At 43.8% G+C, this 13304-nt stretch overlaps 1 protein-coding gene across 1 annotated transcript in view; it reads left to right on the top strand.

Annotated features, from left to right (window-relative positions):
* ATP6V0C (ATPase H+ transporting V0 subunit c) overlaps positions 1–10525 on the top strand; it is a gene marked incomplete at both ends in the record, with an annotated part of 10932 nt that extends 407 nt beyond the window's left edge. Inside the window, 2 exons of the mRNA XM_082006968.1 lie at positions 8890–9073; positions 10321–10525. Of these exons, the coding sequence (XP_081863094.1) occupies positions 8890–9073; positions 10321–10525 (389 nt within the window). The remainder of the gene's footprint in view (positions 1–8889; positions 9074–10320) is intronic.
* Between the last annotated feature and the right edge of the window lie 2779 nt (positions 10526–13304).

The following is a 13304-nucleotide window of genomic DNA, read 5'->3' on the forward strand; positions in this document are numbered from 1 at the left end:
CAAGACCAGTTTTTAATAGGATTGAAACCTAAATATGCAAGTATTTTAAGAGTGAAGTCAGCTTTGAAAATGTTAATGACATTAAAAGGAGCTGATAGACTCCTGACCTTCCCCTTAAAATGAGAGATGCATGAAATATTGAAAAAGGGAAGCTCTTCTCTAGTGGCCATCCATCTGCATCTTAAGTCATTGAGTTTCAGAAGAGAGTAAATTGGGTCATTCTGCAGTATTGCTCTCCCCATTGAAGCACATTTATGCAGAGACCCATAAATGCTGTTTTACATCAGAAAGACCATCATATGATGTCTGGTTTCTCTTGGATTGTGAGTAAACCTTCTACAGAAAAGGACTACTGCTGCTGCTGCTGACTGAGCCTTCACTGTTTCCTGATGGGTGCTGATCTGCTGTTCTGTTTGGGATGTAACATGGGGAAGGCTTCAGCTATTTTTACCAAACTCTGGTGTTACAGTAACTAGGAATAAAAGAGCTAGGAATCAGTCTGGTTTTCTCTTCTGGAGACTTAGCCAGTGTCTCCACATGTATGACCATGCAGGTTTGTCTTCATCTGCCACCTAATTTGGCTCCCAGTTGAGGAATCAAAATACTTAAGCATTGCATCGGCTGTAGCTTGAGTTGCATATAACTGTTCATGCGCTTGGAGTTTTATTATACTAGAGTAGCCTCTGAGATAGTAGCTAAGTTTGCGAGGCAAATTTGTGGAAGCTGCTCTTGATGAGTGTGGTAGCTTAAACCGTGTAAGTAACTAAGTAGATAGTGGATTAAAACTAGTGGTTGAGAGGAAGTTGTCTAGCCATGCTGGTGTTGGCATCCTTGACTGGTTTCATACCAGCCTTGTTCATGGCTTTAATCTTTGCAAAATAAAAAAGTGTGACTGGCTGTGTTTAGTCTTGCTCAGTTTGTACCCAGTGGTGGCATGCAGATGTCTTGTGCTGAGGGCAATTACTGACCTGCCACCTCAGAGTTAAAACCTTGTACTCACACTTGACAGGTAAGGACTTACCTGAAAACAATATGGCTGGAATGCTATAGCAGCCAGCGTTGGGACTACTGATGTACCTGCCTCTTGGCTGATGAAAATAATGGAGGAATAGACTTAAGATCTACTTACTTGTTGGAAAAAACAGTCAGCAGATCACTGCCTCTTGCAAAATAGCAGTGATTAAGGTCCTAAGTTCTGAGCTTTCATCCTGAGGAAGGAGTCACTGGATTCCTCTTGCACAATTGAACTTGGAAGCAAAAGAACATGGTTGTATGGCCTTTTAGACACTGATTTTGTGATATGCAAGCTTGCTTCAGTCAAACATCAGGGAGGGATGCCAACTGGAGTCTGTATTTTAATAGGAATCCAGCGTTGCTTGGTATGTCTAAACTAGAAGTGAAGCATTTCCTAGAAGCTGCAGGTTTCATAGCATGGTACTGTGGGATTGCAAGTGAAAGGGGAAGGTTTGAGTTAGGTAATTCACAGTGCTTAAGCTATATTGATGAAGATTTGGCAACTGTCATGCTGCTGCTGGTACTTGACTGGTCCCTGATACAGAATCTGTGTCAGATGGTCCTAATACCAGTACGTCTGAGCCATGAAGTTAGTGTCTTGCTAGGGCCTAAGTGCATTTGATGGTTTCAGTCACTGGAACAACAGGTTATAGATACTGCTGATGCAGAATTATTTTGTAGTTGTGAACATAACTGAACTGCTTCTTTAGTGAAGCAACTTGGATTTTTAAGGCAATGTGGCAGAGGTGTCAATATAGGATAAACTAAAACTTGCAGTGTCATGTAGCTTTCCCACTAGGGATGTGACACTACAGCATGTTCTGATGTTAGTTGTTAAACACACCCTGATTTAGAAGTAAGGAGCTAAGTCTGTCTGGACAAGCAGTATAAAACTATCTAAAATTGTCCTAGGTCAGTGTTAATTAGTGTAGTGATCATGGCTGACTCATGCTGTATCGTAAGATCAGATTCTTGTAGAGCTTATAGTTGAGACCTGTTTCTAGTAAACAGGTTCAAGTTCTATACTGTCCAGGCTAGTCTGATGTGAAAACAAGTGACTTTACGCAGTACTGTGTGGTGTTTGAACATTAACTGCTGATGGTAAATAGATAGGAGAACTTGTTCTGGTCAGCTAGTACTGATGGCAGCTAGAAAGACTAAAGCAGGCTGCTGTGACCTTGACTGTCTTGGAGCCTGCTTATTCATTTGCTGATTACAACTTGTTCTGATAGTTAAAGTTCCTTTATTTCCTATGTGTAAAATATGTGGTTGGCTCAGTGTCAGGTGCTGTTGAGTGAGCAAATTATTACAGCTTTTCCATGCAACTTCAGCATGGCAAAATGGAAAAGCACGGTATTAGGCAAAGCTGTCTTGTTTCTGCACTTGCTGATGCTCCATATAGAAAAGCGTGATGTCCCAGGCGCACCCCACTGTGGCCTCCATAATGCGGTAAGGACTTTTACTTAGACCTGCACTCTGGACAGGCATTCATTGCCTTCGATTCTGCTTCACTATCAAGCATCTGGAAGACTGCTAATGAAGAGGACTCTAGCCATCAGTGTTAAGGTTAGTCCTGTGTCTGTCTTCTCATTGTTGCTGCAGAGCTAACGAAATGGTACTTTTTATTTTAAACTAGGGATGCAGATATTGTAGCAGTTGGTTAGCTATTAAGGGACCTCTATGGTAAAACTGCTGGCTCAGAACATCTAGTGTGATGCAGCTGACAGCCCTGTGCAGTCTGATTCTAGAAGGCATCATGACTAAAAAAAACTTGCAGCCTTGAAGGCAAATTACATCTGTGCTTCCTGAAATACTGTCTCTTGAGAGGTGGGGAGGTGGTAGAAGAGAGCTGCTTGCTTCTTAGTACGGAGCTGTAGACCTCATCCTAGGAGGAGCTTGCAGACTCCTTAGCTGTAGCTTGCAGGTGAAAAGAAGTGGTGCAATGGAATGCAGCTCAAGGCAGTCTTCTGTTCCAAATCATTGTAGAGTACCTCAAAGGCATCGTGGAGGATGGCAGGAAAACTCAATGGGTCAGATGTTTGAGCTACCATACTGTCTACAGTAGAGAGACTAGCTTAAGCATTCATCCTTAACAGCAGGTGGATTAGTGGACTATTAAGACCTAAGTGTTGTAACAGAAGTAAACCAGATAGGCAGTGTTTCTACAGCTTAGTTAAGGGAAGACATCTCAACAAGGGCATCATTTCCACTCAGTAAATGCTAGTCTTAGGATCATCTGAAAACCAGATTGAGCATCAGGATAAACCATTGGCTCTACAAAACTTGGCTCAAGCAGATATGCTGCTGCACGTACTGTGACTTCCAGGTGTACCTGATGGGACTTGTGTCTCACCCTGAAGTCAGTGTAGACTAAAAAGTCCGCAGGTACTTCCCCTCTGATGGGAATGTTCAGAGGAGGAGTGGAGATGAATGCCAACTGCCTTAGGACCTCTTATTCAACATCCTTTTTTCCTTTCCTAAAATTAGCCTCCTCCATTTTTCCAGAGTCTGACTGATTTCAAGCAGTGATTGCAAGCTGGAAAACTCCCCAGCCTGATCAGGCTGTTCGGTGATGCTTGAAACAATGGTTTCACAGAAGTGCATGCTTCTACCTGGTTGTTGTCCTCGCCAAACAGTAAGGCATGACTTGCTGAACTCGCTTCCTTCATACTGTGAATCTTGTGAGCATGAGGCTTCAAGTCAGGCTAGTCTGGCCACCGGAGTGTCTGCTGGATGCAGTCAGATGACCTTGGCTTTCCCACGCTTCAGAAATGAGGCAGCTTAGCTGTGGATGCCTGCTGATGAGGGGTGGAAGCTGCTGTTAGACCAACTAGATGAAAAGGGCTCCTGCTAACTGGTATAACAAACCACTCTGCCACTCACCACCTGGAGTACAGTGGTCCACCCAGGCTGTGAAATGGGTCATCTTTAAGGTTGCAGGGGAGCTTGTATGATGATGAAGAAAGGTAAATAACAAGTGACCAGACTTTGCTTGCAGAAGAGCAAGCCTGTACTCTGGTGTAAAGTGTCAGCCTTACTGTACTTTAAAAAACAAAATTGGCTTTGTGTTTTGTCAGACAATCCAGAGTACCATCTGCAGCAGTCCCAGCTGCTTGGACAGTTGACTGGTCACTCCTTTTTTTTCTTTGGACTGCTGCTATTGCAGCAACTTTCTCAAGGAGCTGGTAGACTTAAGTTCTCAAATTTATTGAACAAGAGTAAATGGCCTGCTAGCCTTGCAGGTTGTTTTTGATAATGCTGTAAGCTGACAGTGGTAGGCTTGTTTGAAGTCCCCGCACCTTCTCATAACATTGGGGAAGAACAAAAAGCATGCTGTCCCTAATCCTGTAACAGGTGACTCACTAAAGATTTTCAAAGTTTCCAACTTCCTGTAGGGCAGCTTATCTGTTTACCCCTCTAGTTATCACTGGGGGACTGGCTATAGCCAGTCTGCAGTCAGCATGATCTGAATTTGCATGTGTTCCAGATACAGTTCCACTATCGTGGCTATTTCTTCTGTGGAGATGCAACTGGACATAGCAGCAGGGTTTTTTCCAAGGCAGCTGTGGAGTATCCATTACTGTAATCTGAGGTAGAGCTGTATTTGGGTTAAATGTGGTGGTGTGGGAGGGCCTTAGAATACCAGTAGGAAGAAGCCTGTTTCTTTGAAAATGCCCAGGTTTCTGGCGTGGGAAAGCAAGGACTGTACTTGACCTGGATATCACCTGTAACAGTTCTCCAGCCATTTAATAACCTGCTCAAGGATCAACAGGCATTGAGGTGAATTGATGCCTCCTGTCTGGTTCAAGGAAGCTTACCTACTTCAGAGGGCAGCCCATTTGATAATGGATTCATTATAAAGGGCTCTGGATACAAGTACTCATCTAGAATAGTCTTTCAGACTTGCTATGATAGTAACCCATGGTATCTTAATTGCAAGTTTCCCTTGTGTTTCTAGCTCACTTCCTAATTCAGTGAAATTCTGCCTATTAGTGTGCTGGAAATCTTCCATGCATTGCAGTGTGAAAACCTGCTTCTCCATGGTGGGACACAGGAGGAATCACTGGCTCTGGATGGACCAAATACTGCTGGATAGTGTGGCTGGTTCTGAACAGCTGTGTTCTTGGGCTGAGCATGTCTGAATATATTGCAATTGCTGAAACTGCATCTATGCAAATGGCTTCCTGGCTTGAAGGCCCCTGATAATGTCATTGTCCACAGGTGCATATCTGTCTGCAGAGCTTTGCAGAACTGATGCAAGGCTTTTGGTAATAGCCGCTTTCTGTATTGAGGGAGTGTTGCATGAGGTGACTTGCAGCTAAGGTAGCTACAAGGTTAACATTCTTGGTGCATGACCTTACTGAGCACTGTAACTATAGCTGCAAAAGACTGGTCCTATACTTGGACTAGCGCTTGATCTAAACAGCAAGCTGCTGAAGTACTGACAATGTTGGCAGCAAAGCTCTATTGAAAGTCCTGGCAGTGTCAAGACTACAACTCGTCTTCTGTCCTTAATGAAGCTGTAGTTTATATGGCAAGTTATTTTCCAGTTCATACCTGATCTCAGGGCTGCACACCTACACTACCTCTGCTACCATTTTTGACTAATAGAAAGTAAAAGCTATGGTGAGGTGCTGGGCAGCATGTCCAGAGCCCTGTGGGAGTGTGTTTTGCCCCCAGGAGCTGTACTAAATCAGCTCCGGCTTGTGAGTTCAAGGAGTTGCTCTTCAGAAGTATTTCAAAATCAAGTTAACCTTTGAAACGGGCTTACTGGGAGTAGGTGGTCTTGAATGATGTGTAAAACGACTTCTCTATATTATAACACCATTGAACTTAAGTGGCACAGTTCCTGGTTATAGATCAGAATGCCTTCCTTCTGTGATAAAGCTAGGTAGGCAAAGTGCTTCTCCAGCTGCCAGGTAAATGTTTTGATAGCTGTGTGTTTGTATGCTTTAAAGGTAGTGTTGCAGCTTAATTGGTATGTACATTAGGGGTGATGGAACTGTATGATCTGAAGCAAATACATGGAGTCTTGGTGTATAACAGTGGTACAGCTCTTGTTCCATTTTCACTGTCCTCCACATAGATGTCTTTGAACCCTATTCACTGAGAAGATTTTAGAAAACATGTCCTTCCAACTCATCAGGAGTATTTAAATGTAGCATATGAAGCATAAGTGCTTCAAATATTCACAGCTTCCAAGACGTACAAGTCAAGATGTGCAGGAAGATTGAATGAAATGCCAAATAGCCCATAACTGAATAGCTGTGCCATTAGATGGCTGTGTCATGGTGGGAAGTGGGTATCATCTTTGCCACCTGGACTGTAATATTGGTTTATAATATTTCGTATGTTTTGTAATATTTGTATTAACAAGTGCAAGGAGAACTTCTCAGGCTAGTGAAAAGCAGTAAGACAAGCTACCTTTTAAGATGCTGGAGATGCAGCTGTGGTGGGGGTCTCCAGGTGTAAGCCTGTTGGTCAGGATGCTCATAAAGACTTCATTGGGAGCAGATGTGCCAAGCTCTGAAGCTGTATGTGTAGTGCTTGTGACTGTCCACCAGTGGGATTGTAATAGAGCTTCAGTGCCATCTAAAAATGTAATGTTACAACTAGCTGCCACAGAGTACATGTAGAGTTTATTTGTTAATGTGTCTGGACCAAGTTCAAGGAATAAGCTCTTGCCTATTCCCTAGAAATGTGATTTAACAGCTGGGAACTGACAAACTGGTGCTGATCTGCCCCTCCCCAAAAGCTTAAGCAGGCTGGCTTTCTGTAAGTGGGCTTACAAAATCAGCTTCTGTAATCCACCACTGCATTAATTGCAACACTTCAAGTAATTTCAGACTTGGGGAAGTAATGACTGAACTTCCTTCATGAGCCTCTGTTTCTGGAGAGGTTTATAAAAGATTACAGACAAGAGAAATAGTTTCTGCTAAATGCTATAGCCAGTCTAGAAGTCTAGATAGTCTGAATCTTGATTCCATTTACTTCCAGTCCTTAGATGCTTCATACAACAGGAAATGTCCCTAATTCAAGTTAGTGATTTCTTTTTAGACTTCCTAGGGGCTAGACCCTTAAACAGTATCATCACTGATGCTGCTAGTTAAGTCTGTGTGCTAGTTTCCAGTCTCAGCTTACATTTGCAGGTAAAACATGTCTCCTGCTCTTGGCTCAGGCTTCCTGCTAAGCTGGATTCCAGTTGTGAATTGCCCTGAGCAGCCCTTTACATCTGGCTCAGTGACAGTCAAGGTTCAAGAGCTCTGCTAGTACAGAACCAATTTGTAATTGATAATGAGGCCCTTCATGTCAAGTTTTTGTAACTAAAACTGAACTTCCTTCTGATGGCGAGTCTTGTGTTAGTGCAGTGGTGGTACCTTTATTAATCTTCAGTTTCTTAGTGCAAAGCCAGGAGGATTGCTGCTCAGTTTGTGACTGCTCAAAGATAGGCTTTATGTGAATGCTGAGTGAGAGATAGGAAAGCACATATCCTAAACCCTCCGAACATCTCCCAGCAACTCTTTTGGGCAAGGTACAGTATCTCACACTTGGATGCTGGTGTAAGAGGCAGCGATAGATCTTTGTGGAACAAGCAGGTTTCCCTTGTAGAAATGTTAGGTTTTTCAGTGGGTGGAGCAAACTTCAAGACAGTCTCTGAACAGTACAAAGATTTTAAATGCCCATGGTTTTAATACTCTCCAGTAGCTTTTTGGAGATGGAATCGGCCTGATGGTATCTGAAAAGGAGACTGACCTACCTTTGCACATACATACCTTGCAGTGCTGCTTCAAGGACTTAGTCCTGGATGGCTGCTGACCTGCCTATCATCTCTTGGGTGATGGTGAGTGCAGTAGAGTACGCCAGCACAAGGTTGGAAGGAAAGACATCTTTCCAAGTATTTCAGAGTTATTTGTGGAAGCTTTTGTGAGACTAATACAAAGTGTTCAAGGCAGAAGTTACCCTTTGGAGTAGTGCTTTGGGACTCTTCTAGTGGTTCTCAGTTGGAGATAAGCCCATGTCCTGCTTTGAAAACAAAGCTTTGGATTCCTGTGTTGGTATCTGCATGCTCAAGTGTTTACACATGTGATCAGTGAACCTTGGGGTAAGGTGGTTGTGGCCCTCTAACCTGCAAGCCATCCTCTGCTTTGTGGTTCCAGTGGCTGGATTAACAAGTGTTTGGACCTGAATCCTTCACAGGTGAGGTTATTGACACATGATTGACACATTCCTTTCTCCAAGGAATGAAGTGCAGCAATATGAGTTTGTTGCTATCTCAGTATGTCTGATGAAGCTGAAATGGCATGTTTAATGCCAGGACAAAGCATAGGCAGATGGGCCTCTTCTTCCACAAAACCTCATGAAGGTGATTTGTTAAACATTGGGTGCCTCTGAGAGCTTAGCCCAAGCGGCTCAAAGTTCAGTGACTGTAAAACCTGGCTTTCAGCTGGGTTACATCCTGCTGTGGTAGAAGGATATGCTTTCCTGTATTTCCTCTGCAGATCAGCTGAGTAGATCCTCACAGCGTGGGCTCAGTGAAGGCACAAACTAATGAGTTCAAATTTGGACCTTGGGTTTTGGTTCCTAAGCAGGGAATGAATATCTGCTGGGGAGTATACCCTGTGGTGAAGCTAGCTGAGGGAGGATATTCTGTTATCAGTACTGTTTGAACAGCACCTTTTGATCTAGCTTTGGTCTAGGACTCTGGATAGGTCACTTCCTCATCCCTTAGGGGAATATTCCTGGCTGACAAACCAAGTAGTCAAGTGACCGTGTTTTGTACAATTCTTCCTTGTGCTGACTCAAGTGTTCTAATACTGCAGCCTAGTGAAGCAGATGGTATTTGGGGATGTCTAATGCATTTTTCTTCTCTTCCAGCCTTGGGAGCTGCATATGGAACAGCAAAGAGTGGCACGGGTATTGCGGCCATGTCTGTCATGAGGCCTGAGCTCATCATGAAGTCAATCATCCCTGTTGTCATGGCGGGTATTATAGCTATCTATGGCCTTGTAGTGGCAGTCCTCATTGCCAATGCCCTCTCACCTTCTATCACGCTATTCAAGTAAGTTGCTGCATCTGTCAGTTGTTTTAAGTTTGTCCTGTCACTATTTTGATGCTGCTGAATGGGTGGGTTTTGCTTAAGACCCCGGGAAGGACTCTCAATGCTAAATGCTCCTAACCTGAACTTAGCAGTATGGTCTGGATTTCAGCTGTCCTACCTTAGCCTCAGTGGTAGTGCTGCCTGATTAGTTTGCTGTGTTAGCTAACAGATCAGACATCCCCCTGCCAGAGGTAATGCAGTGGTTTATGGCTTGAAAGAAATTGTGTACAGGCAGTATTGGGATAGGAGGCTAAGCTTGTTTTGTGGTGCCAAATTCTAGACCTGGAATACACAGGTCTTTCCAAGACTGTCTAATCAGACTGTCTAAATAGTTCTCCTGTTGCCTGGGAGATGCAAGTGAATAATATTGCTTGCTGCTTTATGTGCTGGTAAATCAATCCTCAAGCTATACATTGGGCCTCTATACCAGCCACAGTCTGAAACTTAATCTACTCTTGGCTATTGAGAATAGCTGGACCTGGCTTGAGATGTCTCAGAATAAAACAATGCTTCTGAGGTCTAACACAGGCAGTATCTGTGTCACTGTACAAGCTACAGCCAGTGAGCGGTGTGGTTGGCCTAATAAGTCATGATCAAAGGAACAGCGGATACAAATGTTCCTTTGCAGGTACCAGGTGGCCAGATACTGATAGGGACTGGTCCTCAGGGACCCCTGCCTGGAAAACAAGACCATTCCTGTCCAACTGTTGTAGTGCAAGAGACCTAATAATCACCAGGATGTGCTATAGCTGTAAAGGCTTCTAAAGGTGGGAGACAAAAGCAGGTATTGGGCTACAGAGCACTGTGGGACAGGCATTACTGCAAGTGCTATCCCACGTGGCTGGAGTAGGTACAGCCCTGGCAGCATGCTAAGCCTGCAGCTGACTGAAGTGACTACAGACAAACTGGGTGGCCATGTGAATGTGCAGGCCCAGTAGCTTAGTGTATGTGCCATACCTGAATATCAGCTAAAGATGTTGCATAGCTGCCCAGTTTTTAATACCGGAGCTAGGAGTCTCAGGAAGCATCTGCTTTGTAAGACATTTTGTGCTTGCTTACAGAGTATAGTGGCTCTTTCTTCAGGCAAGAAGTTCCCTTCAAATATTCTTATTTCCTGTGGGGAGTGAAAAAAAAAAAGGCTAGCCTGAAGTTGAAGGCTGGATGTCCTGTTGCTTGCCACTGAAACTCTTTTCATCTCTGTCCTACAGGAGCTTTCTTCAGCTGGGTGCTGGCTTGAGTGTGGGCCTCAGTGGTCTGGCTGCCGGCTTTGCCATTGGCATTGTGGGTGATGCAGGTGTACGGGGAACAGCACAGCAGCCCAGGTTATTTGTGGGCATGATCCTGATTTTGATCTTCGCTGAAGTCTTGGGTCTCTACGGCCTCATTGTTGCCCTTATCCTCTCCACAAAGTAAACACTGCAGTATGATGTAAAGAGATGTAACAAATCCACATTTAAAAAAAAAGCTCCAGAATGAAAATGGTCTTTCCAATGTGTACAGTTGTCCCAATTTGGTAGTTGATCTCTTGTAAATGCGCAATGTATGTTAGTGACTTGTCTGTCCTGTGTGTACTTCAATATTAAATTGGATGGGCTGCTCCAAGCCTGATGCATGGCTTGGGGTGGCCTGTGTGCAATTTTCCACCCATTGCTGTTAGTACTTTATGTATAAATATGAACTAGAAATGTAATTTTTTTCTCTTCACTGGATGTTTATTTATAAAAGACTTGACATGTTCATACATCTATGGAGCAAGGATTTTCAATTTCCCATGCTATATATATTAATCTTATATATAGGTAGATTACACTGTGGGGTCAATTGTAAGTGCAGAGAATTCCTTGGATGTAACTTTGATTCTAAAGATTGCTGTAGTGTCCTGGTATTGGAGTATGAGAATTTTGTGTTTTATTACAGCAATTGTCCGAAACACTCCTGTGTTTCAGTAGTAACAGCGTATGCTCCGGCATCAGAGTCGTGCACCCAGTGTTGGGTTACAAACTTATACCATGTTTCCAAATAAAACTTCCTCACTACATTGCTGTAATGAGTCCTCTGCCTCTGATTTCATGCTTTTGCTGCTCCTTTAGGAAGAGGAGGGGTTTCTTTAGGGGGAGGCAGGTTCTTGAAGTGACTGAGCACCATGCAGAAGTGATGGTGTCATCACTGCTAAGCCATTCCCTTTCTCTCCTGGGCAAGTAGTGATGCTGTTTCCAACTGCTGCCTGTGGGCAGTGCTTGTGGTGAGCAGGAATGCCAGGCTGTTGCAGTGCTGTGCTCACCCGGATCAAGCAGCATGTCCTTGCTCTGGCACATGGTAATGCCATGTAATAGGCTGTGCAGCATGGCCTGAGCAGACAGGGTTGGGGAGCAAGGGTGGAGGCTTCAGCAAGTGACAAGGAATAGGAGCTGCTGAGGAGCCTTTAGGCAGTTTGGCCTTGTGATGGCTCTGCAGGAACTTAGCTGGTTGGAAAGCTGCACTGTTAGCAGCAATTGCCTTTAAAGTATATGAACAATAGTCTCATCAACAAAATGGGTTCGTTCAATAACTTTTTTAACTTGTAAATCAGCATTTGAGCTGAGCAGTTCAGCTTTTGCAGCTAGTGAATGCCTTAGCCACCTCATCTTGTCCTGAGGATTTATGAATGTTGCAAGGCAATGCTGAAGCTCATATGGGAGATGGATGTTGGACCCTTACAAATGTAGAGCTTGTTCCAAATTGCCTTTGGGAAGTATATCACCTTAATCTTAGTTGTATAGTTTGGAGAACAGGTCAAGCTTTACCTTGTCCAAGCCAAAAAGTTAATATAATGCAGATACCTAGTACTAGTAATGCCTTTGATTAAACTAAGCAGAGGAATCTGGAGTAATCTGTCAGAACCTCTTCTGTCAGCCTGGTTGGGAATGGAGATGTGGTATATGTGTATTTCACCCAGGTACTTTGTGTATACCTGTGCAGCAAACAAGCCTGGTGCGAGTACCATGAAGAGCTACAGCCAGAGTGTGAGGAATTTGCTGAAGCTGGCTGGAGCTTCTAACCCAGCAGCAGCATTCACCATCCCAGGCCTGGTGGCATCTTGTGCACCTTCTGGGTAGCTGGTCTCCAAACTGGGGACTATTCAGGAGACTTCAGCTATGAGCCAATCATTCTGCTAGCATGGGTTTTCACAAATTTTTGTGAAGGTGTAGTTGTTAACAATTGTTGATCATCAATAATTAACAAATGAGTTGGCTTACTCTGTTTGCTGTGAAGATGATCTGTTTGCATTCATTTAATAGGTTGTTGGTTGTTTGGAGTGGGCTGTACCAGTGGTTTCATGTTTTGGAAGGGCCTTTCTTCATGGCAGTCTGAACAGTGGTGGTGCTTGAGCTGCATAGAGGCCTAAGCTGATTTAAGGAAAATCCTGAATGTCTGTGGAAGCATTGCATGGGGTAAGGGAGAACTTCATGATCTGAATTGTATTGATCATTCTTTTCTTCAGCAAAAGTAGTAGACTCTAAACTTCTAAATTAGACTTTACCCAGGGGTCTTAAACATTTACGGAAACTATAGCATAATTCTTTCTTGGTGCTGATTGTAATGAGTGCCTTTGCAGTACTTCCATGCAGAGTCTGATAGTGTTTGCAGCTGGGAGGGGGTGAATCAGGAATTCAGGCTCTCTGGAAATCGTGCTACGTATATCTTGCAGTTCTGGGAGAGGAACTGTATTTTGCTTGTGTCGCAGGAGGTCCTCGCTGGGGCTGCAAATGTGTTTAAGATCTGGTTTTACCTTCTTAAAGGGGAACCTGCTGCCAGCCTTTTTTGCCAATTTACAAAAGCATGAGCAAACTGTGTTTGAGAGCAACTAAATGCTGGTGGTAGCTCTCATCTCTAAGAGAAAGAAGCAATTTAAAGGCACTGTTCTGTAGGAACTCTTGAGATCCCATTGTAGCTTGGTGACACCTTGCAGAAGGCAGTTACTAGGCTCAGGATGGTGATGGGTGCTTACGTAACCAAATGCAGGCAACATCCCATCGATGGCATTTTGGTTCATGACTTGGAACATCAAGCCTCTCTCATTATAAACCTATGTAATTCAGGAGAACAGACCATAAAACAAAAGCTGGGATTAGCACGCACAGGTGGAGGATTGCTTTGTGCCAAGTACCTGCAAATATTCTGGGAGTAAAATTAACAGTCTGAACATGTTGCC

Source organism: Phaethon aethereus (assembly GCF_964289735.1).
Source record: "Phaethon aethereus genome assembly, chromosome: 15".
NCBI classification, from domain to species: domain Eukaryota; kingdom Metazoa; phylum Chordata; class Aves; order Phaethontiformes; family Phaethontidae; genus Phaethon; species Phaethon aethereus.